The sequence below is a fragment of the Cajanus cajan genome, chromosome 7, assembly GCF_000230855.2.
Source record: "Cajanus cajan strain Asha chromosome 7, NIPB_CcT2T_4, whole genome shotgun sequence".
Classification (NCBI taxonomy): domain Eukaryota; kingdom Viridiplantae; phylum Streptophyta; class Magnoliopsida; order Fabales; family Fabaceae; genus Cajanus; species Cajanus cajan.
In genome coordinates this window covers 45,074,722-45,100,938 of record NC_138523.1, presented here as the reverse complement: position 1 = coordinate 45,100,938, position 26,217 = coordinate 45,074,722, and the positions used below count along the sequence as shown (strand labels likewise).

The following is a 26,217-nucleotide window of genomic DNA, read 5'->3' as shown; positions in this document are numbered from 1 at the left end:
CTATAACTCAATACAATAATAAACTAACTCCAATTTTTCTTTGCTCACTTGGTCTCTCAAGAAATGAAACTTAATCTATATGCTTACGTCTTCCATGTGCAATTGGATTCTTGACCAAGCTTATAGATGTTTGTTGTCAACAAACAATTGCACTGGTTTCTTGTACTTAATCTTCAATTCTTCAAGCAGTGATTCCAACCATAAAATTTGGCATGTTGCTTTTGAAGAAACTATATACTCTGCCTCATAAGAAGATAGAGCAACCACACTTTACTCCTTTGAACACCAAGAAATTGGTGTAAGAGAACGAAACAAGTAACCAGAAGTACTATTTCTGTCCACCTTGTTTTCATACTAGTTAGAATAGAAATGCTTCAATTTCTGTCACACACTAGTCATTTTCCTTTGGAAACAACATGCTATACTCTTGTGTTCCCTTCAAGTGCCTCAAAATATGTATGGCAATAACCATGTGTGAGATTCTTGGATCACTCATGAATCTCTAACCAACCCAACTGCAAAATTGATGTCACACTTGCTATTTCATAAAAATCTTAGCGATCCCACAATGTACTTGTACAATGTGGCATCAACACACTTCTTTGTTTCTCCTTTTACCAACTTCACATTTGTCTCAACTAGAGCCACTACTTTATTGCAATTCTCTATCTAAAACTTTTTTTGCACCTCCATAAGCTTTATGCAGAACATCCCAAGCTTTTTCTTTTTGAACTAGCTGAGCAAATTTTCTCAAAATTTGCATAATTCACACATTAATAGATCAAGAAGAGAGCTTTACAATCTTTCTTCTTGGACTCTCTATAAGTTGCCCGTACGTCACTGTACCACTTTTTTCGACTTATTAAATCTCATTCTTCACAATTTTTAACACTTCTTGGAAGCAAAAAATGACACCTATCTTCACAAATTATTGCTCGAAGTGTTTGCAATAAAAAAACAAGTAAGTTGGCAAGGAAAACCCCATAAAAATTAGTCATGATTCACTCTTCCAACACAACTAAGAAAGTAGAAGTATCCATACACGAATAGTAAAAACTCACATAAGAAATAGTTTCTCTTACAATAAAACGCTTTATAACCTAATGGATTTCACACACACTACCCATTGATCCTTCACAATTAACAAGCTTTTGATATCAATTTGTTGGGGATGTCATACACAAAACGTACACTCATAACAAATAACAGAAAATAAAAATTGAGTAGAGAAAAAAATTTATTCCACACTCGTGTATTACACATGACTACTCATTTTTCTTATTAATGAGTTATAATACAAACATATATTTATTGAGTACATTAACATATGATACAAACATATAATATTGATAAATTAAGGTATACAGATGATATTTACAAACTATATCATTAGATTATATGTACAAACTAAACCTCTAAACCTTATATGTACATACTAAACCTTCATACTATACATACAAAAATGATACATGTACAAATTAACTCTTCAGACTATATGTATATACTAAACACGTAAATCATACATATACATCATACATTTAAATTACACTACTCAATAATTTTAAACAAAATCAATTTCTCTCTTTTCGTACCCTTGTGCCTTTTTCTCTTATAATAAATAAAATAAAATTCTTCTTATTTTTTCTACTCCCGTTTTTCTTTTGCATTTTTTTTTTCAAATAAAATAAAATGTTCATGTTGTGCATTTATTTATAGATATCATTATGACATTAACATTTTAGAAAAAAAAAAACACAGGATGATTGTACTCACCTTATAATCGTTCAAATCTTTAGTTAAAAATAAAAATAAAAATTGTTGACATCAAGAAGCTTTCCTCTATATTTGTTCATCAGTAAAGTATATCGTTAAATACCACTAGCAAGCTTATCTATCTATTTCTTTATTGATATTATTACGGATTTGTCCGTTATGGGTTTGATGGAATCTTATACTCATAATAAATGACATTTACTTTCTCTTCTCTATATTTTCTGCTTTAAATTTAATTTTTATTACTCTTCGAAGCTAATGTACATATGATCTTGCTATTTATCTACCTCTATATATATAACAAATAACAATACACACGGATCTTTGAAAAAAAATTGAGAATATTTTATGCATAATTACTTTTGTAGTTGTCAATTTTTAAACACTACTATGTAAATTATGCTTATAGGAAAAAATAAATTTTTTACTTTTAATGATAAAAGAAGAGTGTGGGTATTATTCTTTATAAGAAATTCTTCTATGTCAAAATTACTTCATTTCATGTGGTGAAATGAAGAGGGAAATTTTTGCGCTATCCTCAAAATAAAGAAAGTACTAATTCGATTAAAAATAAAAATAAAAATAAATTATTGGAGTGCTTCTAGCTAAAAAGTTAACATGATCTTGAAGAAAAATATCAAATCATTATCAAGAGAATAAACATAAATCACGCATCATAGTTTAATTAAAATAACTAAATTTTGTAATTATCTCTTCATCTCTTTCCTCTTTTATTTTGTTATATTAATATTTATATTATTTGTATTTCATATTTCTTCCTATATCAGGATACACACTTCACTTTTATCTCTAGGTTATTGTTATCTTGGTCTTCGATCTTTTCGTTTGGCTCTAAATAATCTGAGTAAGGGGTGCCTGCAAAAGACACTCCGACGTTCAAGTAAGTGATCGGTATAATAAATGCGGTAGTTCAAGTTAGTTACATACCTCGTTGAAGGTCTATTTATAATGGTCGTTATTAGGCCGCGATTAGGGAATGAGCCCCGAGAAATTAGGAGGTTAAATTGGTGTATTAGGTAAATTAATCTCTCTTTAATTTACCTAACTCGACTCCGTGTCCTCGAGTATGCAAATCTTGCTGGCCGAGTCGGCCGACCCCTATTTTGCCGAGTCGACCGATCTGATCGTGTTAGATATACTCAGTCGGGTCGACCGAACTAGGTGTGATTGGCCTGGCCGATTATATGGTATAATATTGATTTTATAATTTTATATAATTTTTTGTTATCAAACTCAAATACAATAGCATTTCGTTTGGTTAAAAGGCATTTTTACCAACTTAAAATATGCATTACAGCTGGTAGATTACTTTTCTAAAGTACGTTCATAATAAAATACAGTTTTTTATTTTTTTTATAGAGAAAATGGTACTCATTTCTCCTAAGTCCTCACCTTTATCTCTTATAAAACAAATAATTTTACAAAATTTAGTTATTGTTAAATTAAATTACTAGAAGAATCTTAACTGTTTATTTATTATAAATATCAATCATTTTTTAGCTTTCTTTATATAAATCACATCAAAGCATAATAAATTAAAATTTATAAACTCTTTGAAATGTATTTTACATTGAACAGTAAAAACATTCTAATTTAGTATATCTTAATACTGTATAGGAGAATATAGTATATTGTGTGAGACCCCGTGGCATTCTTCTCTCTTTTCTCCCTCTCATCACTCACCTTATACTTTCCCTTCTCCTTTCACTTTGAATTTTCACTCTCAAATTCCCTTCTCTTTAGCTGAAGCCGTGAGCACCTAGGAGGTTCTTCTCCTCCTTCCTCTAGAGTGAAGCCGTGCGGAGCTAGCCGAGTGTGGATTTCTTTTCTCCTTCTTCTTCCTTTCTCTTCCCGGAGCTCGGAATCGTCTCACCGAGGTAAGGGAAGCTAGTTTTCGCTTGGATTGGTTGGAAATGAGTTTAGAAACTCATGAGATGTTTGATGTTGGCTGATTCATGGGTTGTCTTGAAGGAAAATGTGCTTTTGGGTGTTTTCGGAGTTGGATAAATTTTGGGGATTTTCTGGTTGTGTTGGTTGCATGTGGGTAAAGTTGGGGTTTTTGGTTTCTTGATGGAAGGTTGAACATTGATGATTTTTCTTCTTGAGTTTTGGATGCATGCATGTGGTGATTTTTGATGTTTTTAGGTTGCATGTGGTTGGTAGTATTGCATTTGAATTGTAGCATGGACTGTGGGTCCTTGGATTGTATGTTCATGGAGGTTTTGAGTGAAAACGGAGGTGAAATCCATGGAGTTTTTGGAAGATCAGAAACTCACAGCTATAGCCGTGGAAGAAAAATGCACTTGCAGAAACCTACAGCTATAGCCATGGATTCACAGCCATAGCTGTGGAAGGGGAAAAACGTGATGGCAGAGACTTGCAGCCATGGCTGTGGTTTTGCAGTCATAGCTGTGGAGAAAAAAATTGAAGTGGCAGAAACTTGCAGCTATGGCCGTGGATTTGCCGCCATGGTTGTGGAAGGGAAAATGAAATGGCAGAGAGTTACAGCTGAAGCGCTGGATTGAGCGCTGCAGAGGTGGGTCTTGATGACCGAATTTGGTCTCAAGGTCTTCATGAAAGTTGTAGTCTTGGATATTAGCTTTCCAATGGCGTTGGAATCACCCAAAAAGGAGTTCTAGAACTCTCGATATGGCTGTTTTAGTGAAGAGAGGTCAAGCTGCCAGCATTGGTTATAGCTGTTGCGGTTTTTAGAATTTTTCACAAGGTAGATGAAGGAATTAGGACTTGGTGTCTTCATGAGAGTTGTAGGAAATCTTCTTATCTTTCATATGAGATAAGGATGAGTATGGTAGGAGTAGTATAACTCATGATGTGCTGTTTTCTGTGAAGGTTGCCATTTCACATTTAGTGATTTGGTTAAGTTGAGAGTTGTTTTAGGTGCTTAGGTTGATTGGTGTTGTTTGGGTGAGTAATTTGACAAGATAGATGAGTTTTAATTTGATGTGCTGAGCTGTACAGTTGTGTTGAACTGTGTGTTGATATTGGATGATGTAGGCTGAAAGGCTGAGGTGTTGTAGGCCGAAAGGCTGACGTGTTGTAGGCCAAAAGGCTGAGGTGTTGTAGGCCGAAAGGCTGAGGTGTTGTAGGCCGAAAGGCTGAGGTGTTGTAGGAGATCTCTGAGTTGATATGTGTGACGACGCATTGTATGTTTTATTGCTGTTATGTTGTATGGCTGATGAGTTGTATGCTGATGATGTGAGATGTGTGCTATTATTGCTGAATGTTGTGGTATTTTAAGCTAATTTTGTTAAGCTGTTGATTATGCTGTAAAACCGACGAAATGTATGTTGATGATGTGTTGATAGTTGTATTTGTTCATATTACTTAAATCTTCCTTTATGTTGTTCCTTTTTATGCTAGCTTACCCTTTTGTTGTTTCCATGTGGTTGGACTGCGATGATCATACTATATATGGGAGCAGAGCAGGGATAGGTGGTGACTAGTGGTGAGTCTGTAGCTGGCAGGCAGAGCTGACTCCTTTTGATGTTTTGTTTGTTTCAGCCGCTTGATATAGTGGTTTTTGGATGTATTTTTGTATTGTACACCCTAACTCTAGTCGGATTGGGACATGGTATATATTTATATTCTAGATCCTATATTTATATACTCGTTCTATTCTGTCTAGTGTTTTCAGTGCGTTGTGGTTGTGAGTGTAGTGGCCAGTCGGGTCGTTACACTTTAGTTGTATCAGAGCAGGTCGAGTCTAGTGGACACTCTTTGGGGGTGGATCCTTTAGGCTTTTGTTGTGTTAACTCTGTGTTGTGCTGTCTTGTTGTGATATTTTATTGTGTTGTTGGTTATTTAGTTTAGTTATTGTATACTAAAGATGCTGTTACTTCTGTAGACGATGACTAGAACCAATGAGCAGATAGCCCGTGCCATGGAGATTATGGCTATGGCTATGCAGCGGCAAAATGCTTATTTTGCTAGGATGGATGTTGATAGAGTTGCAGCTGGTGCAGCAAGGCCCGTGGGGTCACAAGAGAGCCGGGATCTAGCTGAGTTCCAGAAATGCCGCCCTCCATAGTTCAGGGGAGATACAGACTCAGAGGTAGTTGACCACTGGATCTGTGAGCTGGAGAGCCGGGTCGTTACATATTGACACTTAACAAAACTTTCCATTCGTCGATTTTCAAATTTTTATACTATAGATTTGTATATGTCATTTTATTATAGAACAAGTTTAAACACTACTAGAAAGTGAGTATTCTACATCGTTAATTCTACATCGGTTTAGGTAGAACCGATGTAAAAATTGCATGTAGTGGCATATTCGTAAATATGAAAGCAAATTTACATCGGTTATGTACAAAACCGATGTAAATTTAAATGCGCGGTGGCAATTTTGTAAATATTTAAAGTATATCTACATCGGTTTTCAATATAACCGATGTAGTATAGCACCCCGTGAAAACCCTAATCCTCTCCCTTTCCTTCCTCAACTTCCTTGTTCCCTTCAACTTCCTCTGCGGCGCCTGCGACCCAGATTGTGTTTGGGCTAGGGAGGGAGGTGTGGCGGATGGTGTAACACGCACGTGAAACTCCTCGCCTTCGATCTCCTCTCTCTCACCCAATCTCCCTCCTTCTCCCGCAGAGGAATCCATCTCTCACGCGTCGAAACCCTCGGCTCCGTTACCCTCCGCGACCTCAAGCCCGGCCTCTTTCTCTGCTTCGCTATCGACGACGGCACCGGCTGCGTCCCCTGCCTGCTCTGGCTCAACAACCGCCACTCCCCCTCCGTCACCCGCCGCCACCGCCACGACCTCGCCGAGCACTTCGCCGCCCTCCTCACGCTCGGCTTCGTGGGTCGAGTCAGAGGCAGGCTCGGCTGCTACAAGGGCGCCGTGCAGGTCACCTGCTACAAGGGCGCCGTGCAGGTCACCGTCTCCGACGTCATGCTCGAGAGAGACCCCAACGCCGAGATCCTGCACCGCATCAATTGCATCTTCTTGGCTCGCAACTGTTACAATCTTTTGCCTTCGCTGTCTTCTTCTTCTGCGCCGCCACCACCACCACCACAGATGGCGAGGTCGTAGTTGGATGGACCTGGGGATGGGGATAGGGAGAAGGTGAAGAGGCCCAATTGGAAGGTGTTGTTGGGGCTTTGGAGAGTGGTGTTGGCTTGGAGGATGATGGTGGTGGATCCGAAGGCGAAGCAGATAGCGGGGCAATTGGAAGGTGTTGTTGGGGCTTTGGAGAGTGGTGTTGGCTTGGAGGATGATGGTGGAGGTGGATCCGAAGGCGGAGCAGATAGAGGGACAATTGGAAGGCGGTGACGGCGACGACGCAGTTCTCGGTGGCAGCTAGAGGGGTATAGATTTACATCGGTTATAATATAACCGATGTAGATTTATATACATTTACTACGTCTCCCTCTTCTACATCGGTTTTATAACCGATGTAGATGATGTTAAAGAACCGATGTAGATAGCGTGTTTTGTAGTAGTGAAAACAAGAAATTTCCATCATTCAATATTATTGATTAAAAATAATAAATTAAATTATATTTTTAAGTCTCTTATAATATTTAATATCCATCATTTTTTAATCTTTTATTTTTAATTATATAATTTTAGTCTAATAATAATAAAATCTATGATTTTAAATTAATTATTAGATATATATTCATTAATTATTAAAATTATAATATTGATCATAGTTTGATATTAAATAGATAAATGTTAAAATAATAATAATTTAATAATATTTAAACTAAATTACACATTTGTGTTCAACCTTAATCTATTTTTATCTCATTTTATCTTTATGATATTGAAGAAAAAAAAGAAAATTATTAAGAATGTCATCTAATCTTATCTCATTATTTAATTAGATTATGGTTAATAAAATAATTTCAAGATATTTAATAATTAGATTAAAATTATAAATTTTATAAGTTTAAGATTAAAATGACATATTAAATATTATAAAAAGATCAAGAGTAGAATTTAGTGAGATTTTTATTTTTAAGATCATTCCTGGATAAGCATGATTAATCTTCTCGCTATGTTGGAGGTACCTTAAAGAATGAAATAGTTGGTCTTAAAATTTAACGCGACTATATACATAAAACAAGATTTAAACTCGTGACCTTGTTTAGACATGGATCAACCCTTACCTTTGAATCACAAACTTGGAGTCAGAATTGAGTGGGATTGATACTATATATTACTTACGATGAGTGTGTATCACGATGTTGTTCGGTCAATGATTACGAAAACCATGGATGCTTGTGGTACAATATATATCCATTGAATCAAGTTCATAAATCAAATTTGAACTGAAGCCAACTTGATGTGTTCTGTTTAAATTTGAACTGAAGCCACGTTATTTCAATACTTTTAATTGAACACTAAGGTCTGGTGGGGTTACCGTAGTCTGTCATCATTATGATTTTATGATAAAAAATTATATTTGTAATTAATTTTTCTTGTTTATAAAAATAGTTCATTAAAGAATTATATTAAATTAGTAATGTGCAGTTATTTTTCACTAGGTAGCAATAAAAATTACTTGTTAATTACGGTGCTACTTTCTTTTTATTTGATTCGACGTGCCATGATTTCAAAAAACATTAAAAAAATGTTATGAACATATTTTTCTATAAATATGTTTTTAGTTATTTAATTTAATTTATTTTCTTTCTTATCAATATCAGTATTTTCCTATAACTAGAGGTAAAATTCACTCATATAAGCGACCATTTAAAGGTAAAATGTTGATTTTAAGTAACAACGTATAATGTTTATCATTAAAAATTATTTTTATATATATTATAAATAAAATATATATTGATTTATTAAAAAAATGTAAGTATAAGCTATAGACATAAATAATATATATTGTTAAATTTAATTCAAAATTAACGTTAAAATTGTGTATAGATATATGTAAAATAGATTTATACATGTATATATATAATATTTATAATGACAAATTTTTATGTTACTGCATGTAATATTCTTGTAATAAGCATGAAACTTAATTTATAATTCACTCTTGTATTTAATCGTTACCTTAGATGAGAGTTTTTCTACAAGAAAAGTGAAAAAAAAAATTAATGAAAAATGTTTTTAGAGATTTTTTTAATTTATTATTTATTTCAATTTTTATTTATCATATATATTTCTAAGTTAAATTTAATATTTTTAAAAGGAATTATCAATAATTAAAATAATTTTATATCACAAATAAATTATTTTACAGATATAAAATATAATTTATATGTTAAAAAATATTTATCTATATAAATTTTAAATCAATATAATTTATATATTAAAATACATAGTATTTATTTATATGTTTATTATAATATGAACAATTTTATATTATAAAAAATAACATTTAACAATCAAATGAGTGAGAATGTTAAAGTTTATGAACATAAGAAGTTTAAAAAAGGTTAACTAATTAATAAAATCGTGAAGATAAAAATATTATAAAAAAATAATAATGATTTCAAGCATTAGATGAAACAATTTTAAAAAATAATACTTGTTTTAATCCATCGTATAAGTTTCAATCAACTAATTTATAAGTAATTAAAAATAAATAATTTTGTTAATAGTATTAAATTTCTTCTAAATTCAAATGGTTCCTTTTGAAATTACACTAACTATATTAATGAGACATATTTTTATTATTATTTTCTTAAATATTTTTATTATCTTTGATTTATCAATCCATCTCTTCAATAATATATTTGTTGTTCTAATTTTTATTCGATGTGCTTGTAGAAATATAAAGTAAAGTTGCTAAAGTGTTCTACAAATAAGGCAAAATTAGACTCACAGCGAGCCTAAATCATTAATATATTTGTTGTTCTAATATTTAATATTTTAAAATAATAATAATTTCAAGCATTAGATGAAACAATTTTAAAAAATACTACTTCTTTTAATCCATCTTATAAGTTTCAATTAACTAATTTATAAGTAATTAAAAATAAATAATTTTGTTAATAGTATTAAATTTATTCTAAATTCATATGGTTCTTTTTGAAATTACACCAACTATATTAATGAGACATATTTTTATTATCTTTGATTTTTCAATCAATCTCTTCAATAATATATTTATTGTTCTAATTTTTATTCGGTGTGCTTGTAGAAATGTAAAGTAAAGTTGCTAAAGTATTCCACACATAAGGCAAAATTAGACTCACAGCGAGCCTAAATCATTAATATATTCTGCATATTATTTATTCAACTTAGAGATACAAAAATAATTAATATTATTTTTGTAAAAAAAATAATAAGAGTAATTAAATATCTCTAATTGGATTCTTGTATAAAAAAGTAAAACTCTCATATTATTAATTAGGAGTTGAGTTAACAATCTCTTTTGTTAAAGATAATTTGTAATTTTTAATAATCATGCTTCTTGGTATGAAAAAATTTTATTTTTTTACCAAATATTCCCTAAAAGAAGAGCTTACACAACACTTAATATTCCCCTGATAAACATACTCTTCTTATAAAAGTCTCTTATAATAAAAAGACCTGAAGGAGTATAAGCTAATAAAATACTTGTATACTAGTTTACCAAACAATTTGATTTTATTAAATTAGTTTCTTAGTTAACTTATTTGCCTCTGGATTTACCAAACTTTCATTAAAATGTATAGCGATTATATTAAATTTAAACATCAGAAGATCCTGAGTTTTTCTATCTCTTATCTACGTACGTACACATTAATTATAAATAGGCAAAGTATATTTAACATATTCTTGAAAAAGACAACGCAATTGAAATTGGAAGAAATAACTTATCATGTAGCGAATGGAGAGTTTATTTGCTACACTCGGAGTGAAGTACTGCATGGAGTGTTTTTGACCCTCAAACAAAACTCGCTCTTCGTATATACATAGTGCATGCATGTGGTACTTTGAATTGATGCTAGAAGTGTCGCGACAACATACTGTGTGACTACTGGTACATACACTTGCATGAAATTAATCTCCTATTCTTTTCCCATATCTTTATTAATTTCTGCAACTGTGTCTTCTTTTACTCCTAATTATCACTCATTCACCGTCTATTTAAACAACACATGCTATTTCAGATCCCAATATTCCATAACAGAACGAGATCAGATCAACCCTAAACAAAAAATCAAACATCATCTTAATTATATATGGACACTCCAAACCCAAACTCGGAAAACCCTTCCCTTCACTCTTGTATATTTCCCTCTAATGAAGAGAAACAAAAGGTTTCATACAGAGGGGTCCGAAGGCGGGGACGCGGGAAGTACGCGGCGGAGATAAGGGACTCTACCAGGAATGGGTCGAGGGTTTGGTTGGGAACTTTCGACACTGCCGAGGATGCTGCTTTGGCTTACGACCAAGCTGCGTTAGCAACGCGCGGCCACAACGCAGTTCTCAATTTTCAACCTCAACTCGTGCTGCAATCGCTTCGCAACATGGACTTCAGGTTCCAGAGAGGTTTCTCTCCCGTTTTGGAACTGAAGAAGCGCAACTTCATGAACAGGAAGATGAGAAAGCATCGGGAACGGCTTCGGCTCGAAAACGTTGTCGTGTTGGAAGATTTGGGAGCACATTATTTGGAACAACTTCTCACACTCTGCGAACATTCATCAGTTCCACCTACTTCTTCGCCCTAACAATTTGATACACTTTTTCCAAAACCAAACCCTAAAAACCATTAGGAAAGAATTAAAGGCATCACTATTCGCTTACTTTTTAAAATGCAGACTAGTTATTTCAATAATTACATTATCATGTATGTTACGTTTCGTGTTTTTTTTTTTTTTCTTTTTTTCATCAGGAAGTGATGTTTCGTATAATTCTTGCAACAAAGCTTTAGAAGAAAACAGTACTTCTGTAGTTTTATATTTTCTTCTTCATTCTATTTTTTCATGAACCTAAAAGTAAAACTAGCTAGGAAGTGATATATTCCAAGTCACGTAGTTCCTTTGATATCTTCATATTTGCTGCTTGGCTTCTTTCAAGGCAATATGTTGGAACTAAGTTTTCTTAAAAACATTTTTTATAGTCAAGAGTTATTTTTCTGCTATTCTAGTACAGTATATATAATCAACAAAGCACGATATGATATAGGTAAATAATTAATTATCTCTTTTAAACATATTGATCGATGGATTTATTATTATTATCTTGTAATTGTGTGTGTATGGAAAATAGTTGATAAGAAGAGGCAAAATTCACTTTACTTCGTAAATTAGTTTCTCATAGTCGGCAAGAATGATCTAGGTTTAGGAACATACAAAAGAAAATCATCATTTTGTCTCTCTCTTTAATTTTGATAGAGAAGAAAGCCGTCATATAGCTAATTTAAAGATGAAAAAATATGATTTTGGAAACTTAAAGACTTGTTAGAAGCTTAAAAGATAAATTAATGGAAAAGGATGCCCAACCCAACCTTATAACAAAAACTGTGCTTCAGGCAGCGCATATCTTGTGCTTGGGTAACTACTGTAGCTTACCACCTCTCCGTATCATTTATGCTAAAAATAGAAACTTTGCTGCCAAAACCTAATAAAAAGAGAAAAATATAGGTTACCAAGGGATACCCCACGGTAAAGGATTGAAGAAATAAGGCCTTGGATGATTAATTTTTCCTTCAATTTTTTGAAGAAGGTTAAGGAATACTTTTCAGTTTTTCTTGTTTGATGTTCTTTTGTTGTGTATTTCTAAATCTTTATAGCTAGGTTTGGTGATTCAAATGGGATTTGTCCTGTAATTAACTTCTAATCTTAATTCAAGCTTTTATCTATGATTTAGTTTAACTATTAAATTTATACTTATTGCTTTTGTTAAGAGAATTAAGAACAATGATTATTTAAGTTTCAATTATTGGCCGACTCTATTAAAAATAATAATAACCAGTTATATTATACCTAATATCCCTCTATGCACGGTAGAAAATTAGAATATAAATATGCCAGAAATCTACAAATAATTCAATACACAGCTCATTTTTTTTTACAAATACATGAGGGATGTGAAAATGAAGACATGAGATGCATGAACGATTTTTTATTCTTTATGATGACATTTGCTCCGATAAACAGCTAAACTAATGACGTGTAATAATGTCTATGTTGTTATATTTTTTAATGATAACATTAGCGAATAAGCAAGAATGAGTTTTATCCTCCTCAAAATTTTGGCTCAAATTTTTTACTTGAGAACTCAAAGTTACATCATTCTATAAAATTGATGTGAAATTGTTGATTTTGATTTAACTTGAATTTTTAGCTGTTGAAAGTTTTGCAAGGATATAATAAATTGATTAAAAGAAGGATATGGAGCTTTTGATAAAACTGCAATTCGAAACTCCTTGTATTTGCTTCCAATTCTTTATGAGAGTGGTTTGCCAACGGTTGTAAGCTTGTCACTGGTTTCTTTGAATTTTCTTATGTATTCATCCAAGGACGAAAGATCCCTTAGATAAGCCATAGAGATTTTTTTTTTCAATTGAGCCTCGCTGTCTTCAGTGTTTAGGCAACAACTGGTCATGGAGTGTATTTTGAATTGAACAAGTTGTATCCCTTTCGTAGATCATGCTAACAGTTTCTTCTTTCATGTCACTAAGAAGCCATGAAATGAGCATGGCCATCATTCAACATCCATTGCTCTTTTTTTTTTGGAATTGAGTCGATGACTTTATCAACTGGCATTTCAGAATATGTGATGTGATACTCAAGATTAAGGCCTCTAATCAAAGGTATAGGATTTGAGATTTCCAAAGAAGGAAATTTGTAGTAGACAACTTGATTGAAACTAAGCTGCTACATCGTGGAAAGCTTGAATTTTGACACCCCAAGTCTAACACCATAAAGAAAAGGACAAAAATTATTTTTTATTAAGTAAATCTCATATTTTTCCTTATTTGTTTTATAAGAGATAAAGGTGAGGACTTAGGAGAAATGAGTACCATTTTCTCTATAAATAAATTAAAAAAACTGTATTTTATTATGAACGTACTTTAGAAAAGTAATCTACCAGCTGTAATGCATATTTTAAGTTGGTAAAGATGCCTTTTAACCAAACGAAATGCTATTGTATTTGAGTTTGATAACAGAAAATTATATAAAATTATAAAATCAATATTATACCATATAATCGGCCAGGCCAATCACACCTAGTTCGGCCGACCCGACTGAGTATACCTAACACGATCGGATCGGTTAGCTCGGCAAAATAAGGGTCGGCCGACTCGGTCAGCAGGATTCGCATACTCGAGGACACGGAGTCGAGTTAGGTAAATTAAAGAGAGATTAATTTACCTAATACACTAATTTAACCTCCTAATTTCTTGGGGTTCATTCCCTAATCGCAACCTAATAACGACCATTATAAATAGACCCTCAACGAGGTATGTAACTAACTTGAACTACCGCATTTATTATGCCGATCACTTACTTGAACGTCGGAGTGTCTTTTGCAGGCACCCCTTACTCGGATTACTTAGAGCCAAACGAAAAGATCGAAGACCAAGATAACAATAACCCAGAGATAAAAGTGAAGTGTGTATCCTGATATAGGAAGAAATATGAAATACAAATAATATAAATATTAATATAACAAAATAAAAGAGGAAAGAGGTGAAGAGATAATTACAAAATTTAGTTATTTTAATTAAACTATGATGCGTGATTTATGTTTATTCTCTTGATAATGATTTGATATTTTTCTTCAAGATCATGTTAACTTTTTAGCTAGAAGCACTCCAATAATTTATTTTTATTTTTATTTTTAATCGAAGTAGTACTTTCTTTATTTTGAGGATAGCGCAAAAATTTCCCTCTTCATTTCACCACATGAAATGAAGTAATTTTGACATAGAGGAATTTCTTATAAAGAATAATACCCACACTCTTCTTTTATCATTAAAAGTATAAAATTTATTTTTTCCTATAAGCATAATTTACATATTAGTGTTTAAAAATTGACAACTACAAAAGTAATTATGCATAAAATATTCTCAATTTTTTTTCAAAGATCCGTGTGTATTGTTATTTGTTATATATATAGAGGTAGATAAATAGCAAGATCATATGTACATTAGCTTCGAAGAGTAATAAAAATTAAATTTAAAGCAGAAAATATAGAGAAGAGAAAGTAAATGTCATTTATTATGAGTATAAGATTCCATCAAACCCATAACGGACAAATCCGTAATAATATCAATAAAGAAATAGATAGATAACCTATATTTTTCTCTTTTTATTAAGTAATCGAACCAATTGTGCAAAGTGGATTGATTCAATTTTTCCTTATAGACAGATCAAATTGGTTATGAATCAGTTCAGATCGATTTGAATTTTTTGCAAAATAAGTCTTACAATAGTTGGCAAGTAAAAAGTTGCATGCTGTCAAAATATTGATATGGTTGGACGGTGGGACTATTGTGGTGGGGGACAATCAAAAGGCTAGCAAAAAATGTGTTATATGATACATTTATAATAGAAATTAGAAAGGTGGCTCCGGTGGTTTTTATTGTTTTTTCCTTTATGTAGCCTACCTATTTTGATGCAAAGGTCTTTTTTTGGTTTAAGGGGTCTAGTCAACTTGTTAGCTTTGTGACTTTTGTTATTTTGCTTAATATGTGGTCATTTGACTTAAAAAATCACAAGTTGAAGTACATGATTTGAAATCACAACAATTGATGGAATCTAGGTAGAGATATGGTAGACAATTTTCTTCACTTGCTTCCTAGCTCCTCCAATTTCAAGAGTGAAAAGAATATTAACTTGTATAAAATGACCGATATGGTAAAAAAATCAAGTCTGACAATGGAACAAATTTTTGGAAGAATTACACTATGTTACCTCATGTTGACTTAATGAGAGATTGTATGTAAACATGTTAATTTGTTATGAGTAATGGATGTGCAAATTGTGATTTTCAAGAAGTGGTTGTGGGGAGTACAGATGTTATTAGATTGCACTTTTGAAAAAATTCAAACTAATCCGAACGTATCCATTTTATAAAAGTATATTGATTACCCAATCCATTTTATAAAAGTATATTGATTACCCAATCCATTTTTTATAAAATAGATCGGTCCGGATTTTTTAAAATATAGATCGGATTTTTTTAACCTAAATTGATTCGATGCAGTTATTTACTTTATACTCATATATAGACCAATTTTTTTTAAAAAAAATGAACCAAACCAATTCATTTTGTAAAAATGTTTTCAGTAACCGAATCAATTTTGCAAAATGGATTGGTTCAATTTTTCCTTATAGACATATCAAATTTATTTAATTTAGATTGAATTGGTTATGAATCAATTTAGATCAATTTTAAATTTTTCGCAAAATAAGTCTTACAACAATTGACAAGTAAAAAGCCACATGTCAAAATGTTGATATGGTTGGACAATGGGGCTAATGTGGTGGAGGACAATCAAAAGGCTATCAAAAAGTGTGTTATTCGATACATTTACAAAAACAAATTAGAAAGGTGGGTTTGGTGGTTTTTATTGCTTTTTCCTTTACATAGCTTGCCTATTTTGGTGCAAAGATCTTTTTTAGGTTTAAAGGATCCAGTCAACTTATTAGCTTTAAGACTTGTTATTTTGTCTATTTTATCTTGGTTACATCTTGTGCTCAAGCTCCTTAATATATGATCATTTGACTTAAAAATCACAAGTTAAAGTACATGATTTGAAATCACAAAACAATTAATGGAATCTCACCGAAGAAATGGTAGGCAATTTTTTACACCATGGTGAGCGTCCAACCCATGTGGGTAGACGCTACCTCCAAGGTCCAATATCCAATTCATTTAATTATATGGATCAATTACTAGTTACACCTCAAAAAAAAAAAAAGTTTTATATTATTTAACCCAAAATACAATATCAAAACAAAAGACATATGTACATAAGAAATATTGGGCTAAATATCAAGTAGCCTATAGCTTAGGATGAACTTAGGCCTACTAACCTCATTCCTTACCCAATCTTGTATTCTCCTAAACCTACAGTCCTTGTAGTAGGATCCTTGACCAAGACTATTCCGTCAAAAACTTTATGGATTAAGAAAGAATATACTGCCTCACGCAAAGAGATTGGGTTCATCAAATAAGGGAATTGTAAATGTCAAGTACTTGATCTTTGAATGAGAATGAAGGTCCAATTGTAGAGTGGTGGGAAAGACTTGCGAACTACGAGTCCACTGCACAAATGGGAATTAAGGTTCCAGATACCAGAAGAATCTGAGGGAATTGAGAAGGCTCGTTTGTCAAGGGTGAATGCAAACTCTCAAATCCAGATTTTGATACTATATATATGGTCTTATCTGTGATCTATTTTTATTTTTATTTTATGGACTTGGGGATGCCTAGATCTGTTCTAGATGGATGCAAACAAAGATTCATTTCTAACATCATGCAGCACGAGTCTGTATGCTTGGATGCAATCCATCACCCCGTTATCTACAGACTAGAATCTTTTACAGTCTATTTACTAATTATTATACAAGAACCTGAGCTCTATCACTCAGACACCTAGAAATGACATAAATTTATAATAGTAAAGACTCTACATCAAAACAATTTCATGAGAGCAACCACTTCCAAGCTTTGTTTCAGCTTCAAAAGTTACACACAATTCATTATGTTACAAATTCACATCCAGACTTCAAGTGATCAAACTCCTTCCACGATCATTGCTTCAAGCTTTTCAACGCAGCAGCAAAAATCTAATAACGAAGAGAACAAACATAATTTAGCTACCTGTATTTTTTAGCAGTATATTACCACAACTAGTGTCCTATTTTTAAAAGTAAGCAGAGAAAATGACTCGTACTGAGCATTGTATGGTGATATTCTAATGCATTCTTTTTTGTTGCCAATATAGAACTTAAATAAGTTAAAACTTACAAGAAGACAGATACGTAATCTAATTATGCAAATAAAGAAAGCCTCTCTCATGAAAAACATGTCTACAAGCTATAAATGTAAAAGATTCATCATTTGAGAATGTAAAAAGATTACTTGAGTTGCTAGAGCAACTTTGCATTCAGAAACAACAAGGTAATGAATGCATGCACAAGTGAACAGCTTTGGTTTGATCATTCCAATAATAAGAATCAAGATTTGATACACAATGATACAATGATGCAATGATGCAAGAAAATGATGGACGGTGCTAAAAGCCTAAAATGTTAAATATGATTTGTGTATGTTAGCATAATATAGGCAGAGCCTCAACTTAGATGGCTTTGATGGGTAGATGACAAAGCCACCACATCTCTCAGGGTGCTTTGTGACTAGACATGACCCTGCCTCCCCAAACCTAACCCCACATCCTTGCCAAGAATGAAAAGTGGGCACCCATCTCTGTCCCCGCTCAGGGTGAGAGAAATCCTCCAACACTCCCTACTTCAAAAATATATAAAATAAATATTAATAGTCTTAAGAAATAAATTAAAGAAATCATATTAATAATACATACATGGAAACCCAACCTTATGATTTAACTATTACATGTTAGATAATCTATTCTGGATAATAGGCAAGTAACCCCACTATGTTGAATGATCCCTTGATCCACTTGACTACACAAAACAAATATCTCAATTTATATGAATTAGATCAATATAGTTCTGAAATAGTCCATAAACCAGTCATATCAACGTTACACATAACTTATGTACTGTCCCTTTGGGAAAATAAGGGGGTGATACAATTAACTATTGATATGAAGCGAGTGTTACACCAAATGAAAGATTCTTTCTTTTTCTCTATTTTTCTATGTTTTATTTCCACTGTTTTGCTTTAATTATATAACAGTAACTATAAAATGAGGCTGAGTTGTCTACCAAATAATAATAGAACATACATAATGTCACTATTTTTAAGAAATATACCTTAGACGGGGGTTGATGATACTTTCTGAAATCTGCTTCTGCACCAGGAGATCGACTCTGCTTACTGCTTCCCTCACTCTTATTTCTACTGCTTTTCTCTTCCTGATATGAAGGCAAGGTCTCATCGTCAAGTTTCTTATTCAAATCAGTGGATGACATATTGTCCTTTTCCATAGACCTGCTTCGTAGATTATACGATCTTGCAATTTCTATGTCCTCATTATTAGCGTTCATGTTATTAAGTGCATTGCTCTGAGCAGTACTAGGGGAATTCTGATCTTTCTTTGAGAACTGGGTGGCTGCTGCTCGTGCCCCAGCTATGGCCAGACTTATAGTTGATGATTTGTCCACTTCAGTTCCTTTTAAATTAGGCCTAAGCGCAGAGATGGAACATGGCTTCAAGGAAAGTGGATCTCGTGGATCTGGAAGTGGAAATTTCACGGGCAACGGACAATTAACTGGAGATAGCCCTCTAACAGCAGCTTCATAGATCTTTGAACAAGTACAAAAATCAGCCTTCATTCCAAGAAAAAACAGAAAGCATGACAGAGACTTAACCATAATACCTTCCTTTCCAGGTTATAAACACCTTGGTATCCCCGCATCTCAAATGGAATCAACAATTTCTGTATTGAAAGAAAAAACACTTTCTCAGCATACATACAAACAGTTGTTAATCTTAGTGTGTATGTTCAAAATAGGAAAAAAAAAAAAAAAAAAAAAAACACAAAACTGTTTCCTATTGCAAACAGGTTTCCAAACAGACTACTAAGTGATAACCATTGGAATTTCACATCAGTAGAAAGACACTAACCTGAGGCCGTTCGCAGAGCCAGCAATAATCAGTTTGTGCTTCCAACCTCACCTAAGGAAAAAAAAAAAAAAAAAGGCTTAAGTGAAGATGATGTGTATAAATAGAAATTAATAAGTAAAAACAAAAGTTTAGTAATTGGTAATGTACCCCTTCGGGAACCATCTCCCAGCATGCTAACTCATCACGTGTTAAGCAACCAACCACTTCAACACAGCCTGTGTATCAATCAAACATTCAAATTGTCGAGTGGTGAGTGATGAATTGAAGTGAATTAACAAAGGGACAAGGTTGTGGTATTAATATTATACCTAAAAGCCTAGAAACGGGGTAGTGTTGAGGAAATTGAATGTCAGTGATGCCATTGAGTGCATAAATCTCCTTGTAGAAGTACTCCATTGCTTTGATTGTCGACTCATCAGGGACTTTACTTGCGGCGTGAATCCAAAGACGACCTTAACAAACAAACAAAAATAGGAATAAAAAATTTCATACATAAACATTCATGATTCAACCCCAAAAAAGTGGGGGAAAAAAAAAAGAAAAAAAAACAAGAAACCTGTGATTGGAGCAGGCCATGACCTGCCCTCGACGCGCTTGATCCCGTAAACGAGGAGAGAGGCCCAAGGCTGGTGCATAGTTAGACATGGATTCCGGTAATTGCCGGAGTTAGAATGGTTTCGTCTCATTGCTTCACCCCAACAAGCAACGGCGCAAACACCTGAGTCAGAATCACAAATAATGATTGCTCGCGCTTGGATTCCAATATTTCATCTAATTCATCGGTATCAACGTTTAAAATAGGGCAAATATGATTTTTTTCAAATTCAATTTTTTGTTTTTAAATTTTTTATATTATTTTATTTTTCAATATAAAATTGCATTATCTTTGTTTTTTAAATGTTTATTTATCTTTACGAGAGAATAGTTCTATTTTATTTATTTATCTTGCTTTTCTCTTTTACTTTTTTTTAAAGCTCTTGTAACAAAAAAAAAAAAGTTTAGCTGACACTTTTTAACCACTTTTTAAATCAATGGTTATTTTGTTCCAAAATGTTTTTAGAAACTTTGTCTTTAAGGATGAGAGGATTTATTAAAAAAATATTTTTTTTTAATTTTTAATTATATTATTTATTTATAAATCTATCCTTATATATTACAAGTTTACAAAAAAATTCTTTGTAAAGACTTGTATTTAAATAAAATATTTAGAATTTTTCTTTTATGATAAAGTTTTTCAAAAATCTTTTCACTTTTTATTCAATTAGAATTTTAATATCTAGGATGTTAAAGTTATATGTTTATTATATATAACTAAAATTTATAATAAATTATATATAGATAAATATTATGTTTAAATGAATAAGAGAAATTATTTTTAAATATATAAATTATATTTAAAATTTATATGAATATATATTTTAAACGTATAAATTATATTTTAAATTTATGATAAATAATTTATGTTATAGTGTAAAATTATTTTTTATACTAATAACTTGTTTTAAAACTCTTAAAATATTTTAAAATATTAAATTTTAGTTCATAAATATTTATGATAAATAAAAAATTAAATTAGATAAAAAAAGTTAAAATAGTCCCTCCAATCTACAAATCCTTTCCTGAAAAGTAAGTTTCTAAAAACATTCTCACATAAAATAATTATTCATACTTAATATATAAGAATTGTTTATTTTAAGTCTAGAATTTAATTATATAACTAAAAAAATGATTTATATAAAATTAATGATAAAAAAAATTATATAATCTGTGTTATAAAAAAATTTATATAATTATTAATGCTTTCACCTATCCCTTTACTTAATGTGTGTTATAAAAAAAATTACTATAGTTGAAATTTCAAGTGTTTTCTGTATCATATAACCGAGGAACAATCTCAACTAAATAGAGTCAAATAGAGTAAGTCAATTAAAGAGAACGAAGAGAAAAATATAATAAATCAATAACACTATCATTTACATATAGAAGTTTCACCAAATAGAGGAACCATATTATATATAAGTAGTAGTACACTATTATTAGCAAGAGAAAAAAAATGAAAAAGACATGAGCATAAAAAAAAGATGAAAAACTCACTTAAAAATTCTTAAAGTACTTGAAAAGTCACTTCAAACAATTCTAAAAAATCTAATGGGTTTGGATGAGATTGTTTTATGAATCTGGTATTTATAGATACCAGTAAAAAGTCTTTCAAAATCCCTATAATATAGCAATCCTTTAAAATGTCTATATTTTTAAATACTAATGGATTATTTTTAAGTTGTAAAATGTCTCAAATGAATATCAATGGATTTTAATAGACTTTGTAAAAAATCTTGAAAATCCAGATTGAATACCATTGGATTATTTTTAAGTAACATAAAATCCTGATCAAATATCAACAAACATTTTTGCTAAAAAAAAATCTTTTAAAATCTTATGAAATCTTAAACCAATACTCTCTAAATATAACTTATATATTTAAATATATTATTTATTTATATATAATAGAGATTTTACTTATATGATAAATATTTAATTTATACACTATACAATCAAATGTACTAGTATTGTCTGTATAACTTGGGAAAAAAAACATTTTCAAATTATAATATTTTATAATGATTAAAAACGTATTTTTCTCTATAAAATATTAACTATATATATCTTGGTATTTAAAAAAAATGAGATAATTTTCTGTAGAAAAATAAAATAATTATTCTTAGAGATATTCAAAATGTAACGACCCGGCTGGTCACTACACACACACCACTGTGCACCGGAAACGCCAGGCAGAAAGGACAAGTATATAAGTATAGGATCTAGAATATAAATATATATAAAGTCTCTATCCGACTAGAGTTAGAGTGTACAACACAAAGTCCAATCAATGCTACTATCCCAAGTAGCTACATAACAAAATAGTCACAAAAACGATCAGCTCTACTGGTTCGCCGAAGACTCATCCTTAGACGCCCACCTATCCCTGCTCTGCTCCCATACATAGTATGATCATCGCAGTCCAATATCATGGAGACAACAAAAGGGTAAGCTAGTGTAATTAAAATTTCAACATACAAATATATATATATATATATATATATATATATATATCAACATCAATAAACAACAGATACAATTATCAACATACTTATACAGCTTATACCACTCAACAATATCAGTACCGCAATGCGGCAATATCAGCACTGCCTTAACGGTTAGAATATCCCCCAACTCAGCACAGCCCAGCACAGCACAACACAACACTTCAACACATCAATCAACTTAACAAAATTCATTTAAAGTACTACATTATTTAGCCATAACAGCACACATCTTCAGCATACACCTCATCAATCTTACAGCATAATCAGCAATCAGCACACAATGCGTCGTCACGCATATCAACTCGGAGATCTCCTACAGCAACTCAGCCATTATGGCCTACAACAACTCAGCCATTATGGCCTACAACAACTCAGCCTTTATGGCCTACAACAACTCAGCCATTATGGCCTACAGCAACTCAGCCTTTCGGCCTACAACAACTCAGCCATTATGGCCTACAACAACTCAGCCTTTCGGCCTACAACAACTCAGCCATTATGGCCTACAGCAATTCATATCAGCATTCAACACAACACAACTTTTGCAACTCAACATATCAACTTGCAACACAACACAACTGGACAACTCAACATCAACTTTCAACACAACTCAACTGTACAACTCAACATCAATCAACCAACATCATCCATTAGTCATCACATTATATTCGTCTACAACTCAACTAAGCATAAAACAACATTAACCAACATATATAAATTTCTCATCTCCGCGCCCGGCGCACTCATGGTCGCGCCCAGCGCGGTACAACCAGAGAGCACCAGGGGCTAGCGCGCCCAGCGCAGGTATGCCTGCGCCTGGCGGGACTCAGCTAGAGAGCCCAAGGCTCACACGCGCCCAGCGCATGCCAGGCAGAGACTCCCAGGAGTCTCGCGCGCCCGGCGTGCCCATACCCGTGCCCAGCGCGGGGAAGGCAGAGACCTCCCATTGGTCTCGCGTCCAGCGCAATTCAAATTGCGCCCAGCGCCCACAGGGCAGAGACTCTCAAGGAGTCTCACGCCCAGCGCGACAAGGGCCGCGCTCAGCGCAACGCATCAATATCAGCATATACATATATATACATTACAGCGTGGCATTTCATCATCAACAACATAAAATAGCATGATCAACAATTTCACAACATACGACATGTTCAACACATTCTCCGACCCAATCCTCTTATTTACAACTCATCTATCTTGTCAAATTACCCACCCAAACAACACCAATCAGCCTAAGCACCTAAAACAACTTTAAACTTAACCAAATCACTAAATGGGAAATGGCAACCTTCACAGAAAATAACACATCATGAGTTATACTACTCCTACCATACTCATCCTTATCTCATATGAAAGATAATCAAATTTCCTACAACTCTCATGAAGACACCACGTCCTAATTCTTTCATCTACCTTGTTAAAAATTCAAAAAAAACCGCAACAACTATACGTAATGCTGGCAGCTTGACCTCTCTTCACTAAAACAGCCATAACTGGAGTTCTAAAACTCCTTTTTGGGTGATTCCAGCGCCATTGGAAAGCTAACATCCAAGGCTACAACTTTCATGAAGACTATGAAGTCAATTTCGGAACTTCAAATGCGCGCTCAGCGAGTTCAAGTTCGCGCTCAGCGCGTCTCAACCAGAGACCTACAGAGGTCTATTGCGCCCAGCGCGGTTCTCCCCGCGCTCAGCGCGATTCACCCAATGAGTCCCCATTTCAAGTCGCGCTCAGCGCGAAGAACTGCGCTTAGCGCGAATTCAAACAGCAACTCTCCCCAGTTCGAAAATTTCACCCAAAAACCTGCAAAATCAACTTCCCAGACACATGCAATCGGTCCAAAGCATCACATTTCCATCCAAGAACCCAAAAATACTACCTTTTTCAACATGCAACAACAAATCACGGATTTCCCCAAATTTTCTCAAAAACCCCGAAACCCCCAAAAACAGGTTCTCATTCAACACAGCCACGAATCAACCATCCATAAGCATCTAATGAGTTTCTAGAACTCATCCACAGCCAAAAACAGCGACAAAAGAAAGAAAATTACTAGCTTCCCTTACCTTGATGCGAAAATCCGAGCTTTGGGACCATGGAGATCGGAGAAGAAGAGGAAACTTGAAAACGAACGGAGAAGAGAGACAATCTTCAGCTAACTCTGCCTAAGCTTGGTCAACACCTTCAGTCCAAGGTCACCCCAAAGTAGAAAACCAGCAACAAGAAAAAGGAGAGGGTGAGAGTGAGAGTGAGTTGAGAAGAAGAAAATGAGTAAGGGGTTCACGGGTCTCACAACCTCCCCAACAACAAAAGTTTTCGTCCCCGAAAACAGACTTACTTGGGAAAAGAAACGGATACCTCTCCCTGCACTGCTGCTCCACCTCCCAAGTAGCCTCACCAGTAGCTGCATCCCACAACACCTTCACCAGAGCAATAGACTTGCCTCTCAACTCCTTCAGCTTATCATCCACCACTACTACCGATATCTTCTCAAACGTTAGGTTCTCCTTTACCCACGCATCACCTAGCTCAACCACATGACTAGGGTCATGAACATACCTTCTCAGCAGTCTGTAAGATCAGCTCTGGTCCCACAACCACTGATTCACCATTTTGATACCAATACAGAGGAGTCCTACATCTTCTGCCATACAAGGCTTCAAACAGCGTCATCCCAATACTAGCATGAAAGTTATTATTATACGTGAACTCAACCAGCGATAGGATCTCCTCCCCAGCTTCCTAAGTGGTCCAACAGACCAACCCTCAGTAAATCCTCCAACACAGCTTTCTTCAGCTCAGCATCATGAGGTAGGCAAATCCTGCCCTTGCACCTCAAGATTCCATCTCCTCCCAGCTCAAAACCAACAGCCTTCTCGGTATTCAGCAACCCAAGAAGTTTCACCAACTCGGCATCTTGCAACTATCTCTGTCTAACCTGCCTCAAGAACTCACTAGTTATGGTAATCATCCCACAACTAATGTGATCCTGAGCTAACTCCGCATAGAGATTCAAATCTCTTAACTTCTCCACCAGCTCCAGCTCTTTCACTATCATACCAGACATGTGGATGGATTTCCTACTCAGCATATCCGCCACAACATTGGCCTTACCAGGATGATACATCAACTGGAAGTCATAATCCTTCAGAAACTCCATCCACCGCCTCTACCTCATGTTCAGCTTCTTCTGATCAAACAAGTACTGCAAATTCTTGTGATCACTGAAGACGCTGAACCAAGCACCATACAACTAATGTCTTCATATCTCCAAGGCAAACACAATAACTGCTAACTCCAAGTCATGAGTGGGATAATTCCTCTCATGATTCTTCAATTGCCTTGAAGCATATGTCACTACTTTCCTGTTTTGCATCAGCACGCACCCCAGACCCTGGTGAGAAGCATCACAATACACATCAAAAGGTTCACCAGAGTCGGGCAACACCAGCACAGGAGAAGTAGTCAACCTCCTCTTCAGCTCATCAAAACTCCGCTCACAGGCATCAGTCCAAATGAACGTTTGCTCCTTCCTTGTTAGCTGGGTCAGAGGCGCTACTATCTTGGAGAATCCCTCAATGAACCTTCGATAGTAACCCGCCAAATCCACAAAA

At 33.6% G+C, this 26,217-nt stretch overlaps 3 protein-coding genes across 6 annotated transcripts; 2 read left to right on the top strand and 1 right to left on the bottom strand.

The window, feature by feature from the left end:
- Positions 1–4,160: 4,160 nt before the first annotated feature.
- Positions 4,161–6,851, top strand: LOC109812302 (CST complex subunit STN1). Its single transcript, XM_083060963.1, has 2 exons — positions 4,161–4,295; positions 6,318–6,851. Exons 1-2 carry the CDS (start codon positions 4,161–4,163, stop codon positions 6,849–6,851), a joined length of 669 nt encoding a protein of 222 aa, XP_082917089.1.
- A 4,100-nt stretch (positions 6,852–10,951) lies between these two features.
- LOC109812310 (ethylene-response factor C3) lies at positions 10,952–11,440 on the top strand. The gene has a single exon (XM_020376249.2). The coding sequence runs from the start codon at positions 10,952–10,954 to the stop codon at positions 11,438–11,440; it is 489 nt and encodes a 162-aa protein (XP_020231838.1).
- A 5,192-nt stretch (positions 11,441–16,632) lies between these two features.
- LOC109816854 (RNA-binding ASCH domain protein) lies at positions 16,633–20,271 on the bottom strand. 4 transcript variants are annotated; one of them, XM_083059827.1, is made up of 8 exons: positions 20,056–20,271; positions 19,808–19,951; positions 19,647–19,714; positions 19,500–19,550; positions 19,252–19,311; positions 18,686–19,177; positions 18,028–18,194; positions 16,633–17,515 (listed from the first exon to the last, which is right to left on the bottom strand). In XM_083059827.1, exons 1-8 carry the CDS (start codon positions 20,183–20,185, stop codon positions 17,497–17,499), a joined length of 1,131 nt encoding a protein of 376 aa, XP_082915953.1. In that variant the 5' UTR covers positions 20,186–20,271; the 3' UTR covers positions 16,633–17,496. The 4 variants fall into 4 exon arrangements, with proteins under 4 accessions (XP_082915953.1, XP_020237604.1, XP_020237611.1 ...); XM_020382015.3 differs by lacking the exon at positions 18,028–18,194 and having other exon boundaries at positions 20,056–20,270; XM_020382022.3 differs by lacking the exon at positions 16,633–17,515 and having other exon boundaries at positions 18,059–18,197.
- Between the last annotated feature and the right edge of the window lie 5,946 nt (positions 20,272–26,217).

Excerpts from the sequence above, each read along its gene's own strand:
- LOC109812302 (XM_083060963.1), top strand. The coding sequence starts at position 4,161 with ATGGCAGAGACTTGCAGCCATGGCTGTGGTTTTGCAGTCATAGCTGTG. Across the intron at positions 4,296-6,317 it reads GGAAAATGAAATGGCAGAGA|GGAGGGAGGTGTGGCGGATG; the intron begins GTTACAGCTGAA and ends TGTTTGGGCTAG.
- LOC109812310 (XM_020376249.2), top strand. The coding sequence starts at position 10,952 with ATGGACACTCCAAACCCAAACTCGGAAAACCCTTCCCTTCACTCTTGT.
- LOC109816854 (XM_083059827.1), bottom strand. The coding sequence starts at position 20,185 with ATGAGACGAAACCATTCTAACTCCGGCAATTACCGGAATCCATGTCTA. Across the intron at positions 19,715-19,807 it reads CCCCGTTTCTAGGCTTTTAG|GCTGTGTTGAAGTGGTTGGT; the intron begins GTATAATATTAA and ends ATTGATACACAG. Across the intron at positions 19,551-19,646 it reads GGGAGATGGTTCCCGAAGGG|GTGAGGTTGGAAGCACAAAC; the intron begins GTACATTACCAA and ends TTTTTTCCTTAG.